Raw genomic sequence first — 27,947 nt, 5'->3', positions numbered from 1 at the left:
AATCCACCCCAGGGGGTGACCAGATGGCCCATGGGGCTGTCTTGCACTGGCTGTAAGCCAGGCCTGCCTGGTGGTCCTGATACCATCCTGCCTGCCTCCAGATGGACCTATCGCTGGGTAACCAGAGACTCCTTGTATATAGAGGGACTTCTGGAGCAGGTCCCCTAACAGGCCATAGCTGAGGGTCACTGCCAAGATCCCTGGGGGGTGTCTGATTGGACTCTTGTTAAGGCCTTGCAGTTCCCAGCCACACTTGGATGTGGCTGCCGTCCAGGGAAATGTGCTTTTGAATTTAAACTCTGGCTAAAGTATCCTGGTACCAGCTGCTGGCTCCCTGGGCAGAGGCCCTGTCTTCCCCTTGGACCTGACTGGGCTCCACCCTGCCCCAGGAGGAAGCCCCAGCCCCAGTCCTCTCCCTCAGTCCCTGCAGGACAACTGGATTCTTGGCTGCAGAGAATCAAAGGAACGTGACTGTTTCGGGCAGAAGTGGGTTCCCACCAAGCCCTCCCCTAGGCGCCCAAGGTGGCCCCAAAACAGCTGCCCGCCTTCAGCCTGCCTGGCCATGTACCAGGACTATCAGTTCTTCCAGTGAGGTCCTAAGGGATCATTGAGCTGGTAAAGCATCGCTGTGGGCTCCAGGCCTGCCCTGCTCTGATCTTTGTGTGTGCCACCTGGCACTACCACCCCCAACCACACAAAATACCCAAAGAAAGCAAATCCTACAGGTGCCCAGCAGGCTGTGCAGAGGGCAGTGTGCAAGCATGGCTCCCCCAAGTCATGCATGAGCTGTGATCACACACCTGTATCAAGCATGCCTGGAGCCATGTGTCCTCCTGTGCTCTGGACAGCATGGTCAGAATCCCTGATGTGGGGGTGGGGTGGGTCCTTGAGGGGCACCTGCTGGTGCTGAGCACCCACATGCTCATGCCTGAGAAGCTGCTCCCTGGAGGATGGAGTGAAGGGATCTGGGGGGACACCTAGGTGCCAGGCTCCACGCTGGGCATTCATACCCTCTGGCTCCCTGAAACTACCCAGACTCCAGTCAGGGAGGTATGCCAGCCCATCTTTTAGCCCTAGAGAAACATGTCCTGGGTGACAGCTTGGGGACTTGGCACACAGGCCAGCAGGTCTGCCCCTCAGATGGGGCCCTCTTCCACCTTCCACGTGCGCACAGGCTGAGGAGCGGGAGGCACCTGTCAGAAGTGTGGCCTCCTCTGTCCGCACCCAATGGGGCGCAGCAGGGCCCTATGGCGGGGGGGGGGGTGCCCGCTCCGCGCGGGAAGCCGCTGCACTTGCTAGTAAGAAAGCCTTTCCCTTCTCTGCGCCTGTGGCCCCTGCCGGCCAGCATCGGGGAGGAGAGGAGGAGGCGGGGCCCCGCTCCTTCCTGGGGCAACCCCTCCCCCCTCACCCCCCGCGGCCTGGGAAAAGGCAGCATATTGAGGCGCGGGGCTCGCAGCATCAGGCCCCGGGATGCTAATGAGGGCGGGCGCGTTCCCACAGCCCGGACATTGTGCGGCAGGGCCCACCTGCTCCTCGGGGAGCGCCCATTGTGCCCGCGCCAATTCACAGGCAATTTAGCGTGCGCTAATGGGCCGGCGCCTTTGTGCGGCCCGCGCCGCCATTGGCCGCCGAGTGTGGGAACGGCCGCGGCGCCCGGGCCCCAGGCCCAGCCCGCCACCGCGCCTATATAGGGGCCGGGGTCCGCGCCAGCCCGGGACGCCGCGCCGCTCCCGCCCCGCGAGCCGCCCTCTCCGCGCCAGGCATGGCCCCCAGCACCGTGGCCGTGGAGCTGCTCAGCCCCAAAGAGAAGAACCGAGTAAGTGCGCAGCCCGCCCCGCGCTCCCCGCCCGCCCCGGCCCCGCCGCCCGCCGCCCTGACGCCCTCCTCCCGCAGCTGCGGAAGCCCGCGGTGGAGAAGATGCGCCGCGACCGCATCAACAGCAGCATCGAGCAGCTGAAGCTGCTGCTGGAGCAAGAGTTCGCGCGGCGCCAGCCCGGCTCCAAGCTGGAGAAGGCCGACGTCTTGGAGATGGCCGTCAGCTACCTGAAGCACAGCAAAGGTGGGCCGCCCCCGCCCCTCCGGCCCCGCGCTCGCCCCCGCGGCCCGCCCGGCGCCGCTCACCCCGCGTCTCCCCGCAGCGTTCGCCGCCGCCGCCGGCCCCAAGAGCCTGCACCAGGACTACAGCGAGGGCTACTCGTGGTGCCTGCAGGAGGCCGTGCAGTTCCTGACGCTGCACGCGGCCAGCGACACGCAGATGAAGCTGCTCTACCACTTCCAGCGGCCCCCGCCCGCCGCGCCCGCCGCGGAGCCCAAGGCGCCGGGCACAGCGGCCCCGCCCACACTCACCCCGGCCAAGGCGGCTGCCGCAGCGCGCCAGCCAGCCTGCGGTCTCTGGCGGCCCTGGTGACCCGGCGGGACCTGCTGGCAGCTGCCCTGAGGACCCGAGGCCCGGCCCTTCCCTCCGGCCGTCCATCAGTCCAGAAGGCTCTCTCTCCAGGCTGGCCGTTCAGCAGGAGGGTCATTCTCAGAGAATGTGTGTCACTTGGGACAATCAGGGCCCATCCTCTGCCAAGCGTCTGACCCCACGGGGTCGTTCTGTGTTTGCATTTCAGCAAGTGGCTTCTGGGAAGTCCCCACCGCCCGGGGTTCTATGATATTTGTAGGCATCTGGGGCTCGGTCAGCCGGCGCCCCCCAGTGTAGAGGACTTTCTTCAGGGGCCCGCTGCTGCTGGGCCTGTGGGCCTGGCGGGTGGGCCGTGCCGTGGGCACATTTGCCTTTTGTGAAGGCGGAGCTCAAGGTGTATCCTCATAGGAGAGTGTCAGCCCGATGGGCACGGAAGGACGCGCAGAGTCGTGGTAAAAGGACCCTGCGTGCGCTTCATTGTCTGGTCAGGGCTCCTGGTGGGCTGTGTAGGGAGGGTGGGTCTCCACCGTGATCCTTAAAGGATTCCTGTGTGTGGGGGGGGGGTGCGTGGGCATGACTTAGTATTCAGAATTTGAACTCACGTGACTGCTCTGCGGACTTGTAATAAAATCTGACTCTTCAGTCCTCCACTGTGTGTCTCTTGGGCCTCACACGTGTCCTTGGCGGCCACCAAGCAGACGGGGCTGCTGGACGGGATGGGAGCTGCACGAGCAGGGTGCATAACCATGGCTCGCAGGGTGGGAGGTATCCTGACTGGACCTGGGAGGAAGAGCCGCTTCTGGCTGAGGGAAACAGGGGAGAAGCAGGGAGGGGGGAGGGAACATGGAGGAGAGAGGCAGGCAAGCAGGGCAGAGGCAGGGGAGGGGGCCTTGTGTGCCTGTCACCCCCTGGGTGCAGAAGGCAGCAGGACACCGTGGGGGCCTGGGTCTCGGCCCAGCCTGTCACTAGCTCCCTGCGGGTGGGGTGGAGGCAAAGGGACGGCTCGGGACCCTCCAGCTCTCCAGTGGAGAGGAACCCAGAGACCACAGCCTGCAGCACAGCTACTACTGCAGCTAGACACACAGATGTTCACCCCCACCCTGGTCCACCCCCAGCAGCTGGCAGCCCCTCCACCTGGACAGCCCCCAGCGCACTGTCTTAGCCCACAGGGGGTGGCCCTGCCCTCCCTGCAGGCCAGCTGCTCGCCAGGGCTGAAACAGGCAATACTGGTGATGAACCTGCCAAGGGCAGTCCCTGGCCTCAGAAAGGGCACCTATTTTTAGGCGGGCTACAAGGTGTTGGTTCAGTCTGCAGGAACCTAGAGGTGCCCAGCCTCCCAAGACACAAAATCCACCTCATGGGGAGTTCAAAGACCTGGCTCTGGGCCCAGAAGGCATTCACATATTTCAGAGACCTGGGTTCCAGACGGGCCCTCCCTCCTTCCCACTCAGCACCTCGCCCCTCGGCCTTGCATCCCTTTCTGTTCACTTCAGCGAACGTCTGTAGGCACCCCCTCCAGACTAGCCCAGTGCCTGCCAGTGGCCTCTGGGGTCCCTGCCAAGCCCCTGGGAGTGGTGAACAGGGGGCAGGAAGGCCCCCTTCTTCCCACACATGCTGTAGGCCCATCAATGGATAGGGCAGGGTGTGCCTCCCAGCCAGGCCGGCCCCGCCTGTCCCCCTGCCTGGGGTCCGCACCTCTCTTGAGCAGACCCTCTGCACGCTCTACCCCAGGCCTGTCCACCCGGAGCAGCACACCCACTCTCTAGAGACACCCGGAAGGCTGCCATCCCCCCGAAGCCCTGCCTGAGGCACTGATGTGTCAGCTCCCACCCCTGAATTGCCCCTGGAGTTTGTATTGCCCCGCAGGCCTGTGCTCTGAGGCCCTGTCAGGCAGCTGGTCGCATGCCCAGATGGACGCTGAGGTCCAGAGACATGAAGTAACACATCCAGGATACCTGGGAGGCAGGTGCCAAAACCGCCTCAGAGGTTCTTTCTCAAAGCGCCCAGTGCCTCTGAGAGACGAATCCTTCAAAGTCTCCACGCCAGCGGGCGGCGTCCCAACGACTGGCCCTGAAACTCATTCCGACCACCACCCACGTCCAGTTTACGGAGCTTTCTCAGCTTGTTCTGCAAACTCCTGCAAACTCTCCATCATGCCAAAAGGTGGCTCCCTCGAGACGGCCTCCCCCACTTTCCCCTGCACTCTGTGGATCTCAGCATCCAACCGCGCAAGTGTGCATCTACCCTAGCTTACAGGTGCATCTCCCATCCCGGGCAGGGTCCCGGACTCCCCTTTTTCATGAGACTTTTGGCACCGACAGTCCTCTGTCCCTGGAGAGCCGGGCTGGTGGGTCCCATGCGCCTTCGCACACAGGTGCCGGGCTTACAGCCGCATCACTGAGAGGCAGGTCACTGGTGGTCCACAACCCCCAGGTGCCCCGCTGCACTAGCTCAGAACCCTCGACGTCAGCACCCGATCAGCCCGTTTTGCGTTGGGCCCCGGCCTCTGGGACCCCCGCCCCGGCCGGCCGTAGTCTGCCCTCCTGCGTCCACTACCACGGAGGCGAGCAGGGCGGGGCCGGCTCGGGCGCCTCATTAGCATAATCTATGCGCAGGGGGCGTTTAACAGTCAAATATATGCGCATATATCTCCATGGCTGATGAGGCTGGCTGGGCACATTCAAAATGGCGGAGTGTGGAGAGAGCGGCAGCGGGAGCAGCAGGGACAGCCTGGACAAGAGCATCACGCTGCCTCCCGATGAGATCTTCCGCAACCTGGAGAACGCCAAACGCTTCGCCATAGACATAGGTAGCGGCGGGCGGGCGCCGGGAGCGGGGCGGCGCGCGGTGGCGTGGGCGCGGGTGGCAGGGCCGGCGGGCCGGGGCGGTGGCAAGGACGAAAGGCGGGGCGTGGGCTCCAGCGCGCACAGCCTGTCGGGCCTCGTAGTCCGCGGGCCGCCGGCGCCGACGCTGGCCGGGGCGACCGGACTGCAGCTCCCGGCAGGCGCCGCGCGGCAGGCGCGGGGCATGCCGGGCCTCGTAGTCCCGCGGGAGCAGCCGTGCGGCCGGGAGGGCACCCCGCCTCGGGATGGTCGGCTTCCGGGGCCGGGACAGGCGCAGTCCCCGCTCGGGCCGCCTGCGGCTCTGCTCCTGGAAGGTTGGCGTCTGGCGGGAGTGGCGACCTCGGCCGGCGTCGGCCCGCAGGGGAGCCCCAGGCCCCGCCCTCGCCCCGCGAGCCCCTGTCATGGATGAGGACCCCGAGGCCGGGGAGGTGACCGACCGCCTAGCTCCAGGTCACCGGCTGGTAGGCGCCGAGGCGGGCTGGAACCGGCCCGCGCGCGGGACGGAGGGCGCGGGGTGCGGCCTCTTGGGAAGCCTCGGCGGCCGCCCAGCCCGCCCAGCCCGGCCTGTGGGAGCGTAGACGGCGGAGCCGCTCGCGCGCAGGGCGGTGAGTGCCCCCTGGCCGCCCCGCTCCCGCCTAACAGCGCCTTAAATGCTGGGGCCGGAAGTGCGCTGGGCTCCTGGCGGCTGGGACCACCTGGCGTCCCCTTGGAGCCATTTGCCTTTGAAGCATTCGCCTCTCCTCTTCCCAGGGGCCACTTGAGTTAGGGGCGTGTGGGGAGGGTGGCCTCCAGGGCTGTTGGGAGCGGTTAGAGTGGAAACGTGGCCTGAATTCTGCATTCCTACCTTGCAAACCGTGCTGGGCTTAGGAAGGGCAGCGCTCTGGGGGGCCTCGCCTGGAGGCCGGGTGGGGTGGAGAGGTCTGTGCAGAGCGAGGCAGAAGGGGAGCGTGGGCAGCAGTCTGAGACCCTGAGAGAACTTGGTGCCCGGCAGCACCCTGAGCTGGAGATGATGAGCTCCGAGGCCCGCTAAGGGGGTTGGGCTGGGTGGGGTGTGTGCTGTGTGGTTCTGGACTCCATCTGCCCTGACCCTTGGGGGGTCTGCTTCAAGGGAACAAGTCAGCACTGGATGCTTCTGAAGTGCAGCGAAAATGGGCTTACCTCAGGTGGTTCTGGCCCCCAGAGGCCAGCTTGTAGCCATAAGAGTTGAGGACGGTGGAAGTTCCCTGGCTCTTGGGGTCCTGGAGCAGCCCATATACAAGCCCAGGTGCAGTCCCTTGGCAGAGGATATTTTTAGTATCTACTTATTTCCTTTCTTTGAATTTTCCCCTGTATCTGGGTCCTGTGGCTCTGGTCCTTGAAAGGACTCCGTCATTGTCAGGGACAGGTCTTTGGTCTGTCGGTGCGTCTGGTGGGAGGTCACCACTCAGGTAGGGGCCTCAGCCCAGGACTCCACAAAGCCAGTGTTCCGGCCAACAGTGTGCTTTCCGCACAGGCTTCTCCCGTTTCCCTCCAGGGAGGCTCGGCTGCCCCATGCTCTTGGCAAGCCCTCTTCTGCTCTGGGCTCAGACCCCCTGTCGGCTGGTGGGTTCCCCAGTCCGAGAGCATCGGGAATGTTTTGTCAGCACACACTCAAAGCTGACCTGCCTTCATGTTCCCACAAGGCAGCCGGAGGGTCCTTCAGGTGAAGCAGAAGGGGCCACAGGGCAGTGTCACTGGCTGGGGTAGCCTGCCCCCCTCTGTGCCCAGCGTGGAGGGACGGGCCAAGAGGGTGGCAGGGAGGACAGCCCCAGGCCAGGCCCAGGGAGCTGGGTGGACTGGAAGGCCTTGGCTCAGGTGCTGAAGGAAGGGTGCTGGCAGGTTATGCCTACCTATCAGGGTGCCGCCAGCCCCACGGTGGGGCAGGGGCTGACGGAGGGCCTGTAGCACTGCCAGAGCACAGGACTGTGTGTGCTCACCAGCCCGGTCACTGCACTTGGCGTGACGTGCGGGGCCTGGAGCCAGCCAGGTCGGTGTCCACTCTGATTCCCAGGGAACCTGGGACAGTCGCACTCTCCTGCCCTCCACAGGCGCTGGTCCTGCTCTGTCAGCTCATCTGGTTCAGACTGCCTGCCCTGCTCCCACCCGCACCCCCGTCTGTTCCCGCCTGCAGTGGGGAGCAGGGAGATGAATCTGGGCAGCACCCGTAGTGCCCTGCTCAGGAAACCACCTGGCCTCCTGCTGCCGCCCCCTATAAGCCCCAACACCGCTTGGGGGTCTGTAATTTAAAACTAACTTAAAGAGCACTCAATCTGGACCTCAGGTTTCTGTGACCTGGGAGTCTGTTAATGGTGACTTTCAATGAGTCTCAAAATACACCTTCATTCCTATGTGTTTCCTGACTTTTGAAGAAATGATTTATTCACAGAGGTGAATCTGACGGCGAGCATTTTAGTGGAAGGCACCCTAAGCCAGGCTGGAATTGGGGGCAGGTTGGAGAGAGAAGGAGGCTTAAGATCAGGTTCTGCTCCTTAAGTCCAAGACAACAATGTTTACTAACCATGGCGACAAGGGCAGGTCACAGGACATCCCGAGGTCCCATCCTTGCTGCCAGGCAGGTGACTCAGACCAGACAGGCTGCAGATGATCTGAGAAATGGGGCTTGACTTGTATTACCTGGAGGAGCTTTGACCCTGAGATACATGGGTGTTTCCAAGTCAGTTTTCTGACTTGAGTGTTTCTCGTGTATTCCCTGGGTTTTTTGTCACAGAACACCTGTTGGAAAATAGTTTTAGCCTTCTTGTCATAAGGAGGGGCTCCTGCCCTATTTCTGTCATCCCCGAGAAACATAGTCGGTGTCCAGGCCATTTGGCGGCGCCGAGCCTTTTGCCCCCTGAACATCCCTGGTGCCTCACATATGCCCCCTCTGAGCCTCAGAAGAGGGGCTTGCTTTGAACATGACCGCTCTGAGAATCTTTTCAACTTGCCCTGCAGTGTGTTCAGGCAAGTAAAGGCATCTTCAGCAACACTGCTGCCCTCTGCACAGCCTCCCTGGTGACTGCGGGCCTCGGCCTCCAGCTGCCCGCTGCCCCCTGAAAATGCCCCTCTGCCGGTCCTCTCTGGGCAGACACTCCTTTCTCGCCTTTCCTGTTGTTACCTGGGGCGGTCAAGTGTGCCTTTCAATTAAAACTAGATTTGTCAGCTTTTTGGGGGTCATTTTCAAGATTAGAGCTTGAAACCAGTTTCCCTAAGCTGCTAATGTTCCCTGAGGCTGGCCTGGAACAGGCTGGCTTCCTCTGCTCCCCAGGACTTGGTGCTGGTGGGGCTGTGGGCAGTCAGGTTCTGGACTCATCTGGGACCTGAGGAGGAACAGACCTTCCCAGGGAGAGCAGCTGTGTGGGCGTCCGTGGGGGTTTGTAGGGCCCAGCATGGTGGGCGGGAGCATGTGGCAAAGCGAGCCCCAGGCCCCTCCCCACCCCCAGTGAGTCCACCCCACCTGTCTGCTCTGCAGGGGGGTCGCTGACCAAGCTGGCCTACTACTCCACCGTGCAGCACAAAGTCGCCAAAGTGAGGTCCTTTGACCACTCAAGCAAGGTGAGCCTCCTGGTGGCTGGGTGGGCAGGCCACAGGGGCGGCCCTAGGGCAGGCGGAGGCGCTGCCAAACGTGGCCCCATGTCCCCTCTGCTGCTCACCCATGTCAGCTTAGCTTCCTGGAAGTTTCTAGTGCAGATACTCCTCCTGGCCTCCCAGCGCAGTTAGCATCCAAGATGCTAACAGGGGTACTTCTCCTCCCCACTTCTTGGGAAGCAAGTCCCCTCCCCAGCCCCTACCCCACTCCAGAAGTCGGCATCACATTTTGGGGTTCCTGCTGCTGGGGGAGTGCTCAGGGGTTTCATTTCATCTCAGCACCTTCCCCTCCTCAGCACCCCACAAACAGATTGCACACCTTTTTAACCCAGGACTCAGAGCAGGACCACGAGCCGCCCTATGAGATCTCCGTGCAGGAGGAGATCACAGCCCGGCTGCATTTCGTCAAATTCGAGAACACCTACATAGAGGCCTGCCTGGACTTCATCAAAGACCACCTCGTTAATACCGAGACGAAGGTCATACAGGCCACCGGGGGCGGGGCATACAAGTTCAAGGACCTGATAGAACAGAAGCTGCAGTTGAAGTAAGTGAGGACCTCGGGCCCGAGGGAGCCCGGCCGCCAGCCTCAGTTCTCAGCGTTGAGAGCCACTCTGAAGTGGTGGCTGCAGGAGGCTTGGGTCCTGCGCCCACTCGCCCTGCTCTGGGTTCAAAGACACCATGACCGTAGTGAAGTGAGGCTCTGGGCAGCGGGTGGGGGCCTGGGGCTGGGCTCTGGGCCGCCTGGCAAGAGGATTCTTGTGGCTGAACCCCAGGAAGGCTTGGGGGACTGAGGACAGTTGTGATGGACAAGGAGAAGCCAGGGATGAAAGGAGGCAGGTGGACCCAGAGGGCGAGCCTCAGCCGTGCCCCGTCCTGCTGGGGCACAGTTCCCGAGGCCTGGAGGGCTGTAGCCTGCCGCGGGAGCTGGGGCAGGGCCGCTGGTGCCGCCGCTGGGTCTGTCAGGTGCATTCAGCTGGGTCTGCAGGGCCTGCCCGCCCCCAGGGACTGTCAGCCCAGAGGGATGGTGATCCTACGAGCTGCTCTGTCCGCCGCTGTCTCTGTGAGCTGCCTGCTCGGCGCCAGCAGCTGAGCTCAGCCCGGCTGGGAGCCGTGGCTCTGGGGGGGACCCTGGCGCTGGCAATGCCGGGCAGCTGCATGCAGTGGAGGCCCATGCTGGGGCCTGTGCTGTTTTCAGTGGCCAGGTTCCTTCCCTTGCAGAGTTGACAAAGAAGACGTGATGACTTGCTTGATAAAGGGCTGCAATTTCGTGTTGAAGAACATCCCTCACGAGGCCTTCATGTATCAGAGAGACTCGGACCCTGAGTTCCGGTTTCAGACAAACCACCCCAACATTTTCCCCTACCTTCTTGTCAATATCGGCTCTGGCGTCTCCATTGTGAAGGTGAGGCTGGGCTTCATGGAGTGAGTCAGGATGCAGCAGTTCTCTGCTGAGCGCCGCTGCATGTCGGAGCCTGGCAGGCACGGACACAGGCACATGTGACCCAGGCCTGGCTTCGGAGTCACAGACCCAGGGCTGCATGCAGAAGGCCCGGTGGTGGGGTGGCAGGACCCTGCTTCCTGCGCTCATGCCCACAGGCCCACCCAGACAAGCTCTTAAGGGTGCAGCCCCAGTGGCTGGGGCCCTGAGCTGCCGCGTCTGTGGGACTCGCAGCATGGAGGCTGGGGGCCTGCTTGCACACGCGCCTCCCTCGTTCTGCTCCCAGGTGGAGACTGAGGACCGGTTTGAGTGGATTGGCGGCAGCTCCATCGGAGGCGGCACCTTCTGGGGGCTTGGGGCCCTGCTCACCAAAACAAAGGTAGGGCCGTGCTGCAGGAAGGGGCGCCACGTGAAGTCGCATTGCCAGGTCCCAGGAAAGGGCTTGTGGCTGTGGGATCTGAGCCCTGGGGTTGGCTGGGATGGTTGGGAAAGTGGCCCCTTCCTAGGCCTCGTCCTGACTCTGGTTCCCAGGTCTCTGAAGGACGGGCACCCCGTGGCCAGAGCCTCCCCCATCTGGGCAGCCCCGCCTTCGGCCCCACACCTAGCCCCCTGCCTGCTGCCCTGCTTTGGCTTTGTTTCTGTAGGATGGTGGCAGCCCTTGGGCCTCACCTGCCCTCATCTGCTCTGTCCCTGCAGAAGTTTGATGAGCTGCTGCGTCTGGCCTCCCGGGGCCAGCATGCAAATGTGGACATGCTGGTGCAGGACATCTACGGTGGGGCCCACCAGACCCTGGGGCTGAGTGGCAACCTCATTGCCAGTAGCTTTGGAAAGTCGGCCACCGCCGACAGAGGTACCGCCCTGGCCATCTCTCGCTTGCCGAGGCTCGGGGTTCGCGCTCTTCCTGCCGGACACTCCCTGTGTTCTTCCTCTCCCAGAGTTCTCCAAGGAGGACATGGCCAAGAGCCTGCTGCACATGATCAGCAATGACGTCGGGCAGCTGGCCTGCCTCTACGCAAAGCTGCACTGCTTGGACAGGGTGTACTTCGGCGGCTTCTTCATCCGGGGCCACCCCGTCACCATGCACACCATCACATACAGCATCAACTTCTTCTCCAAGGTAACCGGCTCTGCTTCTCGCTCTGCCGCCACCCTGGCGTTGCTCTTCTGGCGCTCAGCATGGGCCCTCAGCATCTTAACACGGGGGAACCCAGGGTCAGGCTGCTGGGAAGCCGAGGGCCTGCTGCCCAGCTTTTCCTGGCCCCTGGCCAGCTCTGGGCACCCTGCGCTTGAGGCACCATGGCCGCGTCTGAGTTGGGTGTCACCCCTGGTGAGGTATGCAGAATGTGTCTCACTGCTGACGAGCCTCAGGCATGCTTGGAGCTGCGTGTGCCAAGGAACCGCTGTGGGACGGGTGTTGGGGGCCTGCAGAAGGGTGCACGGGGCCCCGTGGGGAGTGAGCAGGGCAGATGCTCGTTTGTGGAAAAAGTTGTTCGTCCTCAGTTGTCTTGGGATGACAGGCTTTACACTCTGCCTTTGAACACAGTCCCGCTGGTGAGCGCATTGTGGGCTGCTTTTCAGGAAGCCTCCGCCACGTAGAGGGAGGCCCACCCATACTGGATTGCTTTAAAGACTCATGGACTTAGCTGTGTGGGACAGCGAGGCCCACCTGAGGGGGGCTTTTGCCATGGCAGGGGGAAGTCCAGGCGCTATTCCTGAGGCATGAAGGCTACCTGGGAGCCATTGGAGCGTTTCTGAAAGGCGCCGAGCAAGACAGTGAGTAGGGTGTGGCTGGGGGCGGGGATGAGGCCGCAGGGAGACCACAGGCGTCCTGCATGTCGAAGCAGACTTCCTGGCCCTGGCCACCTGTGCTTTCCCCTTTTGAATTAAATGCTATGGTGGGACATGGTGACCTTTGCTGAGCCCCATCCATGGCAGTGACAGGGCTGGCCAACCCTTGCTGTGCTTCCTCCAAAGTGGTCAGTGGAAATTGACTTGTGGGTTTGTGAGCAACATAGTTGACCCAAGGGATTCTTGTGAGTGACGGGGTCCCCGTGCAGGGTCTGCAGACACATGGTGCTCCTCTCCTGCCCACCTGCCTTGTGATGGTCAGTGCAGCAGGCTGCCTAGGCGTCCACGCTGATCAGAGCAGCCTGGGCTGCTGTCCGCTGTATCCAAGTTCTTATTTAAGATCAGAAAAGCTTCTAAGGAGCTGAAAGGTCTAAGTGATCCTCTTATGAGGCTCCTGTGCTAGTGAGAAATAATACAACACAGAATAAACCCTGTCTCCCTGGCATTGCTGAGACCCTCAGCACCTTGTCCTTTTCCAGATGCAACCAGGCCGTCTTGAGGTTTGCCCTGCCACCTTCTGAGCCTGGCATTGTGTACCCTAGGTTAATGCCTGGTTCCTCCCCGTAGACCCTAGCCAGGTGTCTCCCCTGTAGACCCTAGCCAGGTGTCTCCCCACCACAGACCCTAGCCAGGTGTCTCCCCACCACAGACCCTAACCGGGTGTCTCCACCGCAGACCCTAACCGGGTGTCTCCCCACCGCAGACCCTAACCGGATGTCTCCCCTGCAGACCCTAACCGGATGTCTCCCCTGCAGACCCTAACCCGGTGTCTCCCTATCGCAGACCCTAACCGAGTGTCTCCCCACCGCAGACCCTAACCGGGTGTCTCCCACCGCAGACCCTAACCGGGTGTCTCCCCTGCAGATCCTAACTGGGTGTCTCCCCACTGCAGACCCTAACCGGGTGTCTCCCCACCGCAGACCCTAACCGGGTGTCTCCCCACCGCAGACCCTAATCGGGTGTCTCCCCACTGCAGACCCTAACCAGGTGTCTCCCTGCCACAGACCCTAACCAGTACAGCTGGGGAGAAAACTACGCGGGCAGTTCTGGACTCATGAGCTCGTCCCCTGAGCTCTGCCCCGCACAGCGGGCAAGGAGTGGCACAGTGAGTACAGGGCCAGGGGTCTGGGGTGGTCCCCAAGAATCTCCATGCTGTTGTGGCCAGGTCCCAAGGCAGTGCCCTCTGGGGCAGAGTCAGGGTTTACAGAGGCACAGACAGCAGGCAGAGCCAAGGTCGTGGCCGGCTTCCTTCCTCTCCACAGGGGTATATTCATGTTTTCTGAGAATGCAGTGGACCCTCAGGGGCTGCGTGGGCCAGCCCTGTGTTTGCAGGGAGGACACGGCCAGAGAGCAGAGGCTTTACCCAGGGCTGTGGGGCTGTTCACAGCGGAATTGTGGTTAAAACCCAGGGCCATGGGGACCAGCTGGGGCCCCTTCCCTTAGTGCCCTCTGCCTGATGGCTCCAGGGACGCACAAAGCATACGAAGTCTGCTCTCCTGGGAAGGTTCCAGCCCATGCCTCAGTCCCCACATGGGTGCGGCTCACTGTGACTGTATGGCAGCCCTGCCGAGCTGGCAGAGAGATGGTCTTGCAGCTACACAGCCTGTCCTTGCAGAAATCACTGTTTCATGGACTGTTGAAGGCTTATTGATGACACCCCAAATAGCATGTTGCTCCTGTAATAACTCTGGGGGAGTGACCAGAACTGGTGCTTTATGGGGGAGGAGCAAGCCAGGGACTGATCTGGGCCCCGGATGGATGTCCCCTTCAAAAGAAGCCCGCTGGCTTTTCTGATGCCAGGCTGCTTTGCAGTCATAGGTGCAGATGTTCTCGTTAGTACAGGGGTTGCAAGGACATTGCTGCTGTGGCCGTAGGCCTGGAGAGCAGCTCCAGTTTGTGTGCCTGCTCCTGTTGGCAGTGCGGCCCGGCCCTCCAGCCATGCGGTCAGAGCTGGGCTCTTCCCGAGAGCAGGTGCCAGCGAGCACCCAGGTGGCAAGGACTAGGGAGAGTAGCCAGGCCGCATGCCCAGGCGTGGTCAGAGTAGCAGCGGTACACATGGAAGGTCTGGACGTCTGTTGGTCCCAGTTTCTGATTTGTGGAATGGCAGCTGGGACTCCTACCCCCAGATTGTAAATTAAACTGGTACATGCGCAGGAAGTCCTGATCAGGGCTGAAGTGCAACAGGACCTGCTCCAGTGTGACAACGTGGGGCAGGCAGTCAGTGCACAGGGCAGTTTGGCACATGGCTCAGCATCCCAACCTGTTGTACTATGCTCTTCCGTGGCCCCGAGAAGCAGAGATCCCCCTCACACAGTGGGAGAGGCCGCGGTGCAGAGGATCTGGGGGTGGTTTCTGGGGATTCGGGTAGCCAGAAGAAGGCGGAGCTGAGTTTTGAACTGTCCTCTGCCAGGATAGCAGGAAGGCGTGGAGGCAGTTAATGGGAATGGCCGTGGGCACTCCTCTGTCATGTGGAGAGGTGCCAGCCATTCCCATGCTCGAGCTCCTGTGGCGTGGTTGTGCTCAAAGCCGGCGCCGCCCCCCATGGTGGGCCTTCTAGCACATGCGGTCACAGCTCGCACACATCTGCTTCTCCATCCCTGCTGCGTGCCAGCCAAGAGCGCTCTGTAGAGAAGGGCCTGCTGAGTTCCAGGAGTGCCGCAGTGTGGCACCACATAGGCAGGGGCAGGCCCCACTGAGGTTCTGGCCCCAGAGCAGGGCCTAGTGCAGGGCACACGTGGGGACCAGGGCCGCTGCCACGTCGCTTCCCTTCTCTCCAACCTAAAACTGAAAAAGCCACCTCGGCGGGTAACCATGTTACCATCCATTCACAAATTACTCGCGTGCCCTTTGTGCTTGAGGTTGGCAACAGTTGCACATTCAATGTTAAGTGGCCCTGGCCTCTCTGAGAGTGTGGCTGGGGGAGGTGGTCTCTGACACTGGGTGTGTCATCAGTGGACATGCTATGGAAAGAAAGGCGCCACCACGCCCGGCCCACAGCAGCCTACGTAGTGGCGGCCTGGGGAGGAGCCACCGCGTGGGCCCCTGGACAGTGAGTGGGGACAGTGCCATGGAGCCCAGGCCGGAGAGGCGAGCGGAGAGCGGCCGGGGCATCCGGGGCTTGTGCAAAGGGAAAGGGGCAGGCTGGTGTGAGAGACCGCAGTCCCCGCAGTCACCCCAGAAGGAAAACACCGCCCGGAGGCAGCTCCGCCTGCAGACGGGACCTGGTAGGGGCTGAGGGGCAGACGTGGAGTCTGGCTGCTGGGGCTGGGCTCCGGGCTGCAGGCGGGAGAGGCCAGAGAAAAGCAAGCATGTGTGTGCATGCAGCAGCTTCTGCTGGGCCCCTTCCCCCCTCAGGAAGGAGCTGGTTCTGAGAACTGCATCACATTGTTCTGGTTCTTTCAGAAAAATTGCAGCTGACATGTTCACCTGCTTCTTGCCCTCCCAGTTTGATTTGCTGGAAATGGACCGGCTGGAGAGGCCATTGGTCAACCTGCCACTCCTTTTGGACCCATCTTCCTATGTGCCTGACACAGTCGACCTCACAGATGATGCCCCGGCCCGCAAGTACTGGCTCACCTGCTTCGAGGAGGCCCTGGACGGGGTGAGGGAGCTGTGGGCTTCTGAGGGCCTGGCCACCTCCGACTGCCCCAGGTCCCTAGGGACAGTGAGAGGCACGGCGGGGGTGCTTTCCAGAAGCCGTGCCGTCTTCATCTGTGGTTAACAGGGTCTCGGGTAAAATTTCTCAGGCAAAACAGCTCCTGACCGCTGGGTCACCAAGCTGGGCTATGGTGTCAAGGAGGCACGTGTCCTGTCAAGCAGCAGCTGGTCAGTGCGTTTCTCGGGGGCAGTAGGGGCTGCCCCATGGGGACATCCGTCCTCCCCTAGGGTCCCTCAGAGGCTCCTGGGTCTGCCCTCGTAGCGAAGGGACCTGCCCTGCCCTGGGCCCAGCACTGGCTCTGAGGATATCCAGAACCACCTGTCCTCTAGGCAGGGTGGGAGCTGGTAGCAAGGGGCATGTGGGCTCTTATTGGATGCTGTGGATTTGAGCCTTGCTGGGGGCTAGCAGTGACCTCCATTCCCACCTTGCAGGGGACGTCCCCCGTGGGCTGCCAGGCCAGGCATACAAGCCTGTCTCCAGTGACTGCCTCGACGCCTGCCCTCATGTGCTCAGGGGAACTGCTCCAAGCATGGCCCTGGCTGGGGGGCTTCCCTGGGCTCTGCTGACCACCCTGTGCTTGGCAGGTAGTGAAGCGTGCTGTGGCAAGCCAGCCGGGCTCTGTGGACGCAGTCGAGAGGGCGGAGAAGTTCCGTCAGAAGTACTGGAACAAGCTGCAGACCCTGCGTCACCAGCCCTTGTAAGTGACCAGCCTGCCGTGGGTGACCAGCCCCAGCAGGGTTGGCAGTCCCTGGGGGTGGTGTCAGCGGTGGGGCCCCTTGAGCAGGGAGGCCTGGTGTGAGCGCCCAGGGAAGGCACATTCCCACCTGAGGGCCAGGGCTCCCCAGTATCCACTAGAGCCCCCCACGACACTCTGCACGCCTTCCCCTTCCTCCCCCAGCACACGCTGGCCGGGATGCCCAGGGAGTAGGACGGCCCGCTCAGCCCAGCACCCAGCTGGTGTCCTGGACTCGCCTGTTGGTGCCTGGACGCTGCGAGGACATCCCTTGGGCAGAGGACGTGGCAGCCAGCAGGCAGTGTGCTCAGCCCTCGTCCTGCTCAGCCGCCCCCTGCCCTCTCTGTCCCCAGCGCTTACGGGACCCTGACTGTTCGTAGCCTTTTGGACACGAGGGAGCACTGTTTGAATGAGTTCAACTTCCCGGACCCTTACTCCAAAGTGAGTGCCGCCCTCCTGCAGGTGGTGTGTGGGTGGGGGTGCGCCCTGGCCCTGAGCAGGTTGGTGGGCCCCGACCTGGCGGCGCTGCAGTGGCAGCCCTGGGCCCCTCGTTCGGTCAATTCCTTCTTTCACTGAACTTGCTTAATTTGCAGACATTGTGCACACACAGCTTCTCCCGGTTCACAAAGTGCCCTGGGGGGTCTGACCCGCAGCGAGCTCAGCCCTCTTCCTGGCCTCCTGAGGGAGCCTGGAGCCGAAGCCTGGCAGGTGCCCGTGGGGGCCACTCTCCTCCTGGGACCATTCTGACCAGGCCACACGCCAGGAGTGGCAGGCAGGGCCCTGGCCCTGGACGCAGGCTTCCCAGCCCTGCCCTCCTGTGGGCATGTCTGGGGGATGGGGCTCTGGGGCTTGCCCCAGCCCTTGCCCTGCCCCGCGGCTCAGTCACACCAGTGCTGAAGGCCTCTTGTGCCACGTCCCTGCACATGGTCTCACCATGCTGGGATACCAGCAGCTGACTCGCGCTCCTGGCTGGGGCTGTTCCGAGTCGGTGGTGTTTGTAAGCCGATGGGAGCCTTTCCCTTAAACTGCTGCTGCGACGTCACATTGAGTGTCCCCTTGAGCAGGCTCGGAGCTGGGCCGTCGTGCACCGGTTCCCCGACAGGACGCCCCCCCCCGCCCCCCGTCCTCCCGCCAGCCCGGATGCACAGCCCATCCCCCCTTGCAGCCCCCGCCTCGCCTCTCCCCGCAGGTGAAGCAGAAGGAGAATGGTGTGGCCCTGAGGTGCTTCCAGAGGGTGACCCGCTGCCTGGACACCCTGGGCTGGGAGGAGAGGCAGCTGGCCCTGGTGCGAGGGCTCCTGGCGGGGAATGTCTTCGACTGGGGAGCCAAAGCCGTCTCTGAGTAGGCGCTCGTCTCCCCGGCACCTGTGCCTCCCCCCCACCCTGCCCCCCTTCCAGCCCGCAGACCCGCCCCCCCCCCCCACGGGCACCCACACCTCAGGAGGTGGCAGTGGGCCAGGGTCCCGGGGGACTGGGTCTTGTTTGGGGCACATGGCTGGGGATGAACGTGCCAGCTTGCTGGGTTGCCCAGCAGGCACTAGTTAAGAGCGGGGGGGGCGGGGACGTCTTCGGTAGTATAGTAACAATCTGAATTCCTAGTTATCTACCTATGTGCTCACCGATTAAATGCTACCGAATATCAAAATAAAAAAGCTCACGAGGGAGCCACACCAGCCCATTGTGTGGGCCGTGTGTTCATGAGCACACTGAGAGTCCCGTCCCGAGTTCTTGGCCACCCAGTCACCCTGGCATTGTCCCGGTCACCCACATCAGCCGCTGTGCAAGTGGGCTCTGGCTGCCCCTCACCGGCCTGGCCCACCCACCCCAGCAGCTGCTCAGCGTGCTATCCGCTTTGCCCTCGCTGGGCGCGCCCAAGGCATGCTCTCAGACACGGACCCTGGGGAGGGCCGTCCCCCTCCCTCCCCACCCTTGGCACTGCTGTGCCTTTGGGAGGCAAGTTGGGGTGGTGCTGGGTGAAGCTGGTGGCTGGTGCTGCCCCTGGGGGCCTTATGTGCTGCCAGGCCCAGAGGACTCTTCCCTGGCATCACTCCGTATGCTCGAGCGGTGGTGCCCCTTGAGCAAGCTATGCTTTGTTCCCTTGCCGTCGCTGCCCAGGGCTAGAGCCGAGGTGACCACCGGCAGTGGAGACATGGCTTGGCTTGTCGATAGCAGCACCCATCCAATTTGGGAGGGGGTTTTTGTGACTTTCTCCTTTCCTCCTCTGTGCAGCGTCCTTGAGTCTGACCCCCAGTTCGGGTTCGAGGAGGCCAAGAGGAAGCTCCAAGGTAGGGCCGCCCAGCGCCCACCCTCTGCGGGGATGTGGGGAAGGGGGCACCGGGGGCAGCGAAGCCCCTCTGAGCTGGTGGGGGGTGAGGGCCGCTCCTCAAGAAGCAGGCAGCAGGCCGACTGCATCCCTGTGTCTCACAGAGCGGCCCTGGCTCGTGGACTCCTACAGCAAGTGGCTTCAGAGGCTGAAGGTACACGGAGCTGCCCTGACCTCTGTCCTGGGCCAGAACCTGCACTCGCAGATCGGGAGGCAGGGCCCCAGGGGTCACAGGACAGGGTGCAGGGGATGGACCCCAGGGGCATGGCGCCTGTGCCCCCAGTGCAAGTCCTAGGTCATCTACTCCCTACTCCGACCTGACTCCTGTGCGTCAGCTGACCTCAGGTCAAAGGTTGTTTGGGCCAGCGGTTCTGGAGGAAGCCCAGGCCTGCCCTGCCCCCAGCACCCCCACACCGCAGGACCGGCAGCCCTCGGCCCCAGGGATGGAGTGCAGAGGTGTCTGGACGCCTGGACGCACCTGTTCCCGACTGGACGTCCTGGTTTTGTCTTGCAGGGGCCCCCTCACAAATGTGCCTTAATTTTCGCAGATAACAGTGGAGTAGACGTCATTTTGGGAGTCTTCCCCTTTGTCAGGGAGCTTCTCTCTAGAGGGACGGAGGTGAGTGCCAAGGGCCACAGCGGGCCCCCTGCCTGGGCTCCTCCGCTCTCAGTGGGGTTGGCAGCACCATGGGCCTCCGTGGCAGGTAGGTGCGGGGGCCGTCGAGGAGCAGAGTTTGGGTCGTCTTCCTGACCCCAGAGCTGGCATGGAGCCACCGCCAGGCAGGACAGGTTGCCAGGGGTGGTGCCCCTCAGCCGGCAGCCCCAGGCGGGTAGGCGAGCCAGGCTGGCAGGGTGCCAGGCGGTGGCAAAGGCCCCTAAAAGCCTGGGCTCCTGCTGCAGGTCATCCTGGCGTGCAACTCGGGCCCTGCCTTGAATGACGTGACCTACAGCGAGTCCCTCATTGTAGCTGAGCGCATCGCAGCCATGGACCCTGTTGTCCAGTAAGCTAGGCAGAGGCCTGGGGACCCTGGCATGGGGCGAGGGCGGTGGGAGCCGGCTGGGGCACAGACCCAGAACACCAATCCCTTGTGCTTGGCAGCTCGGCGCTTCGGGAGGAGAGGCTGCTGCTAGTGCAGACGGGCTCCAGCTCCCCCTGCCTGGACCTCAGGTACTCGTGGCACCCCCAGTTCCCTGTGTGTTGGTGGGGGAGGGCGGCAGGAATCGGGGTCTTTCCTTGGGGGCCCGGGCCGGTGGGCTCAGGAACCTGTCAGCCGCACCACAGCCTGGGTCTGGCCCACGTGGGGTGGGAGAGACAGATGCCCCTGGGCTCCAGCTGGCCCGGGTGCCCCGCCTGTAGGCGAGGGGCCGTCTCCCCATGGTCATCCTTAGGCGGCTGGCTCGGCGCTTTGCTGGGGATTCCAGAGCATAAGAGAGCTTGGCAGCTGGAGCGAGCCCACGAGAAGAGGCCCAGAGTCTGGGCCCCAGGCTCTGTTTTGGGGTGCTTCTCCAGTGTTGGCTTCATCCCTTTTCCAGGCCCACTACCAGCCAACAAGGAGGGGCAATAAAAGCCTGGGAGAAGAAATAAGATCCTTTAACGTTCAAATAGAAAAGCATTAATAAGGCCCAGATTAGAACACTGCTGCCTTCTAGTAACAGTGCAGCGGGTGGGGTCCCCAAATTAGTGAGCCAGGGGGTGGGGTCTCTGCGCCATCACCCCGCCTCATTGTCACCTTCCTCCCCGAAGCCGTCTGGACAAGGGGCTGGCCGTGCTGGTGCGGGAACGTGGAGCAGACCTGGTGGTCATCGAGGGCATGGGCCGCGCCGTGCACACCAACTACCACGCAGCCCTGCGCTGCGAGAGCCTCAAGCTGGCCGTCATCAAGAACTCTTGGCTGGCCGAGCGCCTGGGCGGCCGGCTCTTCAGCGTCATCTTCAAGTACGAGATCCCAACCGAGTGAGGGGCCGGCCTGCTGGACTGTTCTGCTGGGCACCTGTCAGGAAGGCGTTTCGACTACAACAGGGAAACTGCGTCCAAATCAGAGTATTTATATTGCACTTCTGTGGCCCAGCCAGGTGTGCCCAGGTGGGCATGGCATTCGTGGAGCTGGGTTCGATGTCTCTTTAACGCGGCCGTGTTTGTGGTGGAGAGATGCAACTTTTGTCCCATCAGACATTCACATTGGAATATATTTAACTGTTAAATAATCTTTTATATATGTGCATATATATATAAATATAAATATATACCTCTCTCTGGCAGAGGCTCGGCATGCACAGTTTCTAGTGCCTTTGCTGCTTGGTCTCAGAGAAGGCAGCCCGCCGGGGAAGCCTTAACTCAGTCTGGGCACATCTAGGTGGGTCGCCTGCCTACCCCTTTTCCAGGGAAGCCAACAGTGTGGTCTTGCCTTTCAGTCACTTTTGGATCTTAGGCCTGCAGGCTGTGGCCAGTGCCCCATCATGTGGCACCCTGATCTCTACCACGCACCTCTGGCCCAGAGACAGGAAACTCCGCACAGCAGGTCTGAGAAGGTGGCCATCCCCCGTGTGTCCAGCCCTTCCCAGCCCCGCCACACACGGGAGGGATGGGGCGCGGAGCACTCCCGACTCAAGAGCCTGCTGGTGGCGGCATCGAGGGCCCTCCAGGGCTCTTGGGGGCTGGCGGCTGGCCCACGCTCCTGCTCAGAGCTGGTGAGACTGCATGCATGTTGTCTCCACGGCCTGAAGCCTGTGCCTGGAGCCCTGCCAGGGACAGGCGGGCTGGTAGGAAGCCCACTGGGCTGGCCGCGGAAGTGCTGAGAGATGGCGAGGCCTTCCTGCTGTTCTGGGCAGCTGGGTGTGTCCCTCGGGATGCAGACCACCTTGGAATGAGCCACCAGGCTGCCAGTTGGTGCACTGGGCGGAAGGGGGCTGAGCAAACTGCTTCTTAGGTTTGTTTATAGAGCTTGTTTCTTGGGAATGTGGAGAGCTCAGAGCAGGAAGCCCCCGTTACTGTGGCCCCTGGGGCCGTGGGGCAGGGCTGTGACTTGGGCACTGTGGAGCAGCCCCTGAGCTGTGAGGAGGGCAAAGCCAGCCTGGCCGTCCCCTGCCAGGACCTGAACTCTGTGCAGCTTTTAGTGCCACCACCACTCCTCTTCACTAAGACCCCTGCTGCGTTCTCTGCCTTGCTGGGCCACAGAAGCCTGGTGCCCTGGGCCCGTTGCAGGACACTGATGGGCGAATCAAGACCTGCACTGGAACCAGCCTGCGAGGATGGCCAGCCCCCTCGCTGCCCCCTGCCTCTGGCACTCCAGCCCAGCCCACTCCCAGCGCTGCCTGCTGGTGGCTCCCAGACCCCCCCCAAGGCTCCTCAGCAGAACCAGGCCCAGCCCTGATGCAGGCGGCCGCCAGAGGGCAGCAGGGGGCATGGCTGGCCCGAAGGCACTAGCCAACGGATAGCCCTGCTCCCAGAGGATGCCCACTTCGGTCCCCACAGGCCTTGAGCCTCCCCATCCTGCGCCCCCCTCACAGTTCAGCAGTCTGGCTGTCCTACCTGGTGGTGAAGTGGTGCTGGCCTGGCTGCCCTGGGGCAGAAGGCCTGGCCCACCTGCCTAGGAGGGCTTGAGCAGTCTGGCCAGAGCCCTGCTCAGCTGGGTTTAATGACGCCCACCGCCTCCCTCCTGCCCAGGCCTGGACCTCAGGAACGGGCTGCACAGTGAGGGGGGCGCTAGGGCTCTGAGTACCTCCCCCATCCACGGATACCTGTCCTTCGACAGAGACGCGCCCCTTTCCCAGCTGGAGGCCTCCTTGGAGCTAGAGCAGCCACCCACGGCTGGACAAGGGCTGATGCCCCACTTCTGAAAAGGTGGGCACTGTCCCCAGGAGCTCCAGCAGTCAGCCTGCCCGACCCAAACTCTGAGCTCTGCTTGGGATCCCCAGCAAGGGGCCTCCCTGCTCACCGCCTCCCAACAGCCCCCTGCCCCTGCACCACACCCAAGGTCCCAGGGGCCTAGGCCTGACAGGAAGCCCAGTGCACCGCTAGGACCCCCTGCCCTGGCGCACCTTTCCAGGGATGGGCCACGGCTCCCCTGTGCCTGGAGAGAAGAGGGCTCCCCAGGTTCCCAGGGGCTTGGTGGAGCCTGGAGGTGAGTGGGGCCAGTGGACACCCCACCTGGGCCTTTGCTGAGCTTGGGCTAATGGACAGCACCTAACGGAAGAGGCTCCAGAGTGCCCCACACACCAATAGCCAGCCTCCTGGCCACCATGCCCAGCACCCAACTTCCCAAGGGTCTGTGCCCCAGATGACAGGACTTATCCTGGGGGTGGGGCCCAAGGCCTTCCCCAGCCGAGCCATCGTGAGGGCCCTGAGCCCACTGCCTGTTGCGCCAAGAGCACGGCCCTTGGGGTGTCTCCGATAAAGGCCAGATGCCTGTGGGCAGACTGGCCCTGGCACAGACCCCCTCGTGGCCCAGGCAGAGCTCAGGGACATGCCCTGGGTCTTGTGCAGACCCCTGCCAGTTGTACTTGGTACATGGCCACGGAGGGAGTGGGTGGGCAGTGGCCCACACGGACCAGGCGCAAACATGTTTATTGGATTGAGTTCAGTTTACAAAGAGCCCAGGGAGTACCGTACAGAGCAGGTTTGTGCAGAACAAGCCAGACACAGTCGGGGTGGGAGTGGGCACACCCCCAGCAACCCTGGGCATGCAGCAAGCATTCCTGGGACTGTGCGCTCACACACACCCTGCTAATACCAGGTAAAAGTGGGAAAGGACTCGACACCATTTAATGCAGAAACTTTGTCTCTGAAAATTTAAATATCTCTGTGTATACATCTCAGAACGTCAGATCTGCCCAGCCCTGGGGCGGGTGGCAGGGGTGGCGAGGGCACAGGCACATCCAGGGCAGGTGGGCAGCGTCCCCAGCTGGAGCAACCCCTGGGCCCCCAGCCTCCGGGCTATTGGTCAGAGTCTGAGCAGGAGGCTGGTAGCAGCAGTGTCCTTGGAGGGGACCAGCATGTCCCCAAAGCCCCCGGGGCCAATGGAGCATGCCCCCTCAGGGCTGCCCCGCTCCTCCGGCGGGTGCCCCCGCGGACCCTGCAGTCGCTGCTGCCGCTCCTGGGCCTGGCGGGCTCGGCTGGCAATGGCACGCACACGGCTCTGGCTTCGGGAGGAGGAGCGTCGCAGGAAGCCCGGGCCCCCCACTCCCCTGTCCCCAGCCATGCATAGGCTGCTGGGCGATGTGATGTCCCCGGCCAGCTGGAACCCCGTAAGCCAGCGCAGCTGCTCTGTCAGGGCATCCCGCCGCACCTCCCGCCCCACCGGTGCCACACCAGCAGGGCCCAGGCTGCGGCCCAGGTTGCGGCCCAGGCTCTCGTTGTGGGGTGCAAAGTCATCAGCAGTCAGGTCTCCCAGGCTCTTGGACTTGGCTGCCGTGGGGCAGTCCCGGAGGCCTGCCAGGGGGAGGAAGCCCCAGGGAGGCCTCTGGGCCGGGGGGTGGGCCCGCTGCTCACCGGGAGCCATTGGCAGCTGGGTAGCAGCCCGCAGGTTGGGGTTGGACTTGCTCTTGGTCACGGTGGGCGGGTGCCGGCGGGCGGCCAAGGCAGAGCAGGGCCGTAGGGGCAGGCGTCCGGCAGGGGCCCCTGCCAGGGTCTCACAGCCCAGGCCCAGGCCCAGGCCCGGGAGCGAGAGGTCAATGACTGTGTCGCTGGAGGACATGCTAGAGGATGAGGACATGCTGTCACGGTGGCTGCCTGGCTCCAGGCGCTGCCACAGCCGATCACAGCCCGTGGCATCTGAGTACACAGCTGGGGAGGGGCGAGCCAGGGGCCGACGTCCAGCCGGGGCCTCTGAGGGCACCTGCTCCTCACTCTTGGCCCTTCTGACCTCAGGCAGATGGCCCAGGGCCTGGAGATGGCCCCTGCTGTCCATCTGGCCACTGGGGCCCCCGCCGTTGCACGCCCACTGCCTGCTCCTGGGGGCCAGCTCAGGGTCCCTGTGGCTGGTCCTGACCTGGAGTGGCACGGAGGCATCCAGAGCCACCCCCAGGGGACTCTCAGCCTTGATGGCAGGTCCTACAGAGCTCAGGGGCCCTTCTGGGGCCGTGCTAGTGGGGGTGGCCACCAAAGGTGGGGGGCCAGGGCCCAGGGCTGGCTCCTCAGCAATGGTTTCCAGAGAGGAGACTGACCACCGTGTGGAGAAGGGGCGGCTGTCTGTGGGGGAGAGAGCACGCATCAGCAGCGTCCCCACGGCCCTGACCCCGGCATGTGCAGGCCCCACGCTGCCCACCCAGCCCTCCGACTCCATTGCTGCTGGGGACCCCAGATGGGAGGTGTTCCACGGGGCGGGCAGCACAAGGCGCACGGGGTCTGGGCCCCGTTACCTGGCACTGGCTGCTGTCAGTTCCTAACTACAGAGGCAGCATGGGGACAAAAAGAACAGGATGGTCAGCGTGGGGGTGGGGCTGGCAGATGGACAGACTGACAGCAAGGCCGAGGGGTACAGGGTGCATGGAAGGAGCGGGAGGGAGATAGCTCAGCTTCCACCCCTTCTCCCCGGGCGGAGGACACATGCAGTCGGCTCCACTGGGCACTTGCCAACTCTGAGGCCCCCACGCCAAGCTCCGAGCACCGCCTGGGAGTCCTGCAGGCCTCGGGGCTGCCCTGTGGCCAACCACCGACCCACACCACACTCCCCACAGTGCAGGGCGGAGGCTGGGACACCTGCAGCCCGGCGCTGGAGGGAGGAGGTGAGAGGCTGAGCGCTGCCCTGGGTCCTAGGAAGGGCACGGGAGCAGCGGGACAGGCCGGGGAAGGAGGCCTGGCACAGGCACTGGGTGAGCACAGCCCAGCTCTCAGAGCCACAGCAGGTGGGAGCTTCAGGGTGCTGGCAGCTGTGGCCAGACCTGCCCTCGCTTCCCTGGCCACTTGGGCGTGCAGGGAGCACTCTGGGGGCAAGCTGCTCAGGGGCGTCCTTCGGGGTCAGTAGGGGTCCCTGAGGGCAAGCCAGCGGAGCAAGGGAAGGCAGCGCAGCGGGGACTCTGGCCCAGGCCATGCCGAGGGGCAGTGCAGGGGGGCCACGGGGCACCAGCAGGAGCATCTGGTCTTACCGGTGGAGAGCATGGAGGATTTACTCCTCATCTCCTCCAGCTTTTCAACGAACAAGGCGTTCGCCTCCCTCTGCAGGGCCCCCACTTGCCTGTGGGCACCCTCGGGCACGCGGGCCGCCTCGGGGCTGCCCGGGCTGCTGGAGTCCGAGGACAGGGAGCTGCTGCCTCCCAGGCCCAGCCCCTGGGCCCTGGGGCCCTTGGGGGCCCCTCTGCCTCTCCGCAGGGCGGCACGGGGGGCCCCCAGCGAGTCTGCCCGGGCACGGGGCTGCTGGCTGACAGCCTCATGTCCACCTGCTGGCCCCAGGCTGGACAGCCACCCCCTCCGCAGGCCCTCGGTCTCCTCGCCGGCGCAGGAGCCCACCACACACTTCATGCAGGTAGCGGCCATCCCGGCAGGCCCGGGGCCCTCAGGGGCATGTGGGGGCCGCCCCTGCGCCAGGCTCCTCTCTGCCAGGGCCTTACCTCGGGGGCTGCAGCTGCCGGGCTCCTCCCTGGCTGGGGCCTGCAGGGCAAGGCCAGGGCTAGGGGGTGCCACGTCACGGGCCTCGCCCTCAGAGCCTGCATCCTGGGCACCCAGGACAAGCTCCGGAAAGGCCTTGCGGCCCGGCTTCTGGCTCTTGGTCGGCGCGCTGGCTGTGCGCCGCAGGAGCCGCTGGCTAACAGAGGGCCTGGGCTGGGGTCGCCCAGCAGCAGGACTGTCCAGGGACCCGGGCTTTGCGCCTCGGAGGAACAGGCCTTTTAGGCCCAGAGTCTGCTTGACCTGCAAGGGAAAGAGTCTGCATAGCAGGCAGCAGGCACTGGGGGCCAGGAGCTGCCCAGCCCCACCCAGCCCTGGCACATAGCAGATGTCCGCCTGGCTGAGCCCCTAAAGTCAAGAGGCCAGAATGTCCAGGGCTCTGGCAGGCAAGCCAGGCTTGGGCCACTCAGGGCTATGTGCAGGGAGAGGGGTCTCCAGGGCATCTCTGCCAGGGACAGAGGCAGAGTCCCCACAGGGACAGAGTCCCCACAGGGACTAGGAATGTTCCCAGCCTGCAGTGGGCAGAGTGCCTGCCACTCTCAGGGCTGGCAGGCCCAGTAAGGACAGGAGGGAGGAGACCCCCAGGGTCCTCCCAAGCAGAGGCCTCGTACCCTGGATGCCAGGCCACCACACCGTGTATGCTGGCAGGCCCCTGTGGCACCTGCTCCAGGACTCCGAGTGAGAATCAGACAGGCACAGGCCCCACCAGCTCCCAGGTGCCCCACCCACAGGCCCAGGAAGCAAGCACAGCCAGGAGCGGCCCATGTTGCACCCCCATGCCCACCACACTGGGGGTGCCACCTCTTCAGGAAGCCTTCTGGACTCCTGCCGGGCCCTGTTCTCTGCCCATGTGTCCTGAGGGCAGGGCCCATGCTGGCTTGGTGGCCAAAACCGCGGCTGGCCAAGGTGGGGATGGGGGTTCCCTGCAAGGCCTCTCCCCGCATCCTCCCCGCCTGAGGGGGGCAGCCAGGGGCCCCAGGGACCGGCTGGCAAGTGCCTGAGTCAACATCAGAGGGGGCCAGCGGGTGCATCTTGCAGGTGCAGAGACTGGAAGGGTCCTCACATGCAGGGACCCCAAACAACAGCTACCACTCCCCAGTGACGGGTCAGTCCTCGGGGGAGGCATTACAGTGGCCAGCCCTTGAATCGCTTCCTGATTCAGGACCCAAATCCAGAGCAATCTGGTCAAAGTTGGCTGAAAAGTCACTTAGAAGAAGGTCTAGGATTCAGGCTGGGGGCTCCTCCTGCCCCGGCACTGGGGGTCACTGGGACAGTCAGAGGGGCACATGAGGGCAGGGGTGCTGAGCACGCACAGCTAGAGAAGCGGACACAGGGTGTGGAGTGGGGGAAGGCACAGGGGTCAGCGAGATGAGGACAGAAGGAGATGCGGACCGGCAGGGGCTGCTCATGCAGGCGGCCGCACCCAGGTCCTGGGCCTGCCTCGTGAGTGCTGCCCTGTGGCTAGGGGTGGCCCGAGGGACCCCGGAATCCCATC

General features: G+C 63.5%; 3 protein-coding genes across 10 annotated transcripts in view; 2 read left to right on the top strand and 1 right to left on the bottom strand.

Annotated features, from left to right (window-relative positions):
- The first annotated feature begins 83 nt into the window (after nucleotides 1–83).
- On the top strand, nucleotides 84–3,201 carry HES5 (hes family bHLH transcription factor 5). Its single transcript, XM_036999764.2, has 3 exons — nucleotides 84–1,816; nucleotides 1,894–2,059; nucleotides 2,139–3,201. Exons 1-3 carry the CDS (start codon nucleotides 1,763–1,765, stop codon nucleotides 2,405–2,407), a joined length of 489 nt encoding a protein of 162 aa, XP_036855659.1. The 5' UTR covers nucleotides 84–1,762; the 3' UTR covers nucleotides 2,408–3,201.
- A 1,856-nt stretch (nucleotides 3,202–5,057) lies between these two features.
- PANK4 (pantothenate kinase 4 (inactive)) lies at nucleotides 5,058–21,128 on the top strand. Of its 2 annotated transcripts, XM_036999760.2 has the most exons (19): nucleotides 5,058–5,213; nucleotides 8,735–8,817; nucleotides 9,183–9,397; nucleotides 10,072–10,255; nucleotides 10,578–10,670; nucleotides 10,988–11,141; nucleotides 11,227–11,408; nucleotides 11,983–12,064; nucleotides 13,144–13,244; nucleotides 15,585–15,740; nucleotides 16,382–16,494; nucleotides 16,884–16,971; nucleotides 17,720–17,871; nucleotides 18,759–18,814; nucleotides 18,957–19,006; nucleotides 19,367–19,471; nucleotides 19,753–19,853; nucleotides 19,952–20,020; nucleotides 20,597–21,128. In XM_036999760.2, exons 1-19 carry the CDS (start codon nucleotides 5,090–5,092, stop codon nucleotides 20,808–20,810), a joined length of 2,322 nt encoding a protein of 773 aa, XP_036855655.2. In that variant the 5' UTR covers nucleotides 5,058–5,089; the 3' UTR covers nucleotides 20,811–21,128. The 2 variants fall into 2 exon arrangements, with proteins under 2 accessions (XP_036855655.2, XP_036855656.2); XM_036999761.2 differs by lacking the exon at nucleotides 18,957–19,006 and having other exon boundaries at nucleotides 19,401–19,471.
- A 2,270-nt stretch (nucleotides 21,129–23,398) lies between these two features.
- Nucleotides 23,399–27,947, bottom strand: part of PLCH2 (phospholipase C eta 2) — a 59,711-nt gene continuing 55,162 nt past the window's right edge. For 4 of the 7 annotated variants that reach the window (XM_073233046.1, XM_073233047.1, XM_073233048.1 and 1 more), the window contains 2 exons: nucleotides 26,398–26,695; nucleotides 23,399–25,039 (listed from right to left, as the gene is read on the bottom strand). In XM_073233046.1, coding sequence (XP_073089147.1) covers nucleotides 23,793–25,039; nucleotides 26,398–26,695 — 1,545 coding nt within the window. In that variant the 3' untranslated portion in view covers nucleotides 23,399–23,792. Of the gene's footprint in view, nucleotides 25,040–25,209; nucleotides 26,696–27,947 lie in introns of all 7 variants that reach the window. The other 3 variants (XR_012129924.1, XR_012129925.1, XM_073233050.1) reach the window with 2 other exon arrangements.

This window comes from Manis javanica, chromosome 4, assembly GCF_040802235.1.
Source record: "Manis javanica isolate MJ-LG chromosome 4, MJ_LKY, whole genome shotgun sequence".
NCBI lineage: Eukaryota > Metazoa > Chordata > Mammalia > Pholidota > Manidae > Manis > Manis javanica.
Note: the sequence above shows the minus strand (reverse complement) of the source record. Positions and strands in the feature narration are given on the sequence as shown.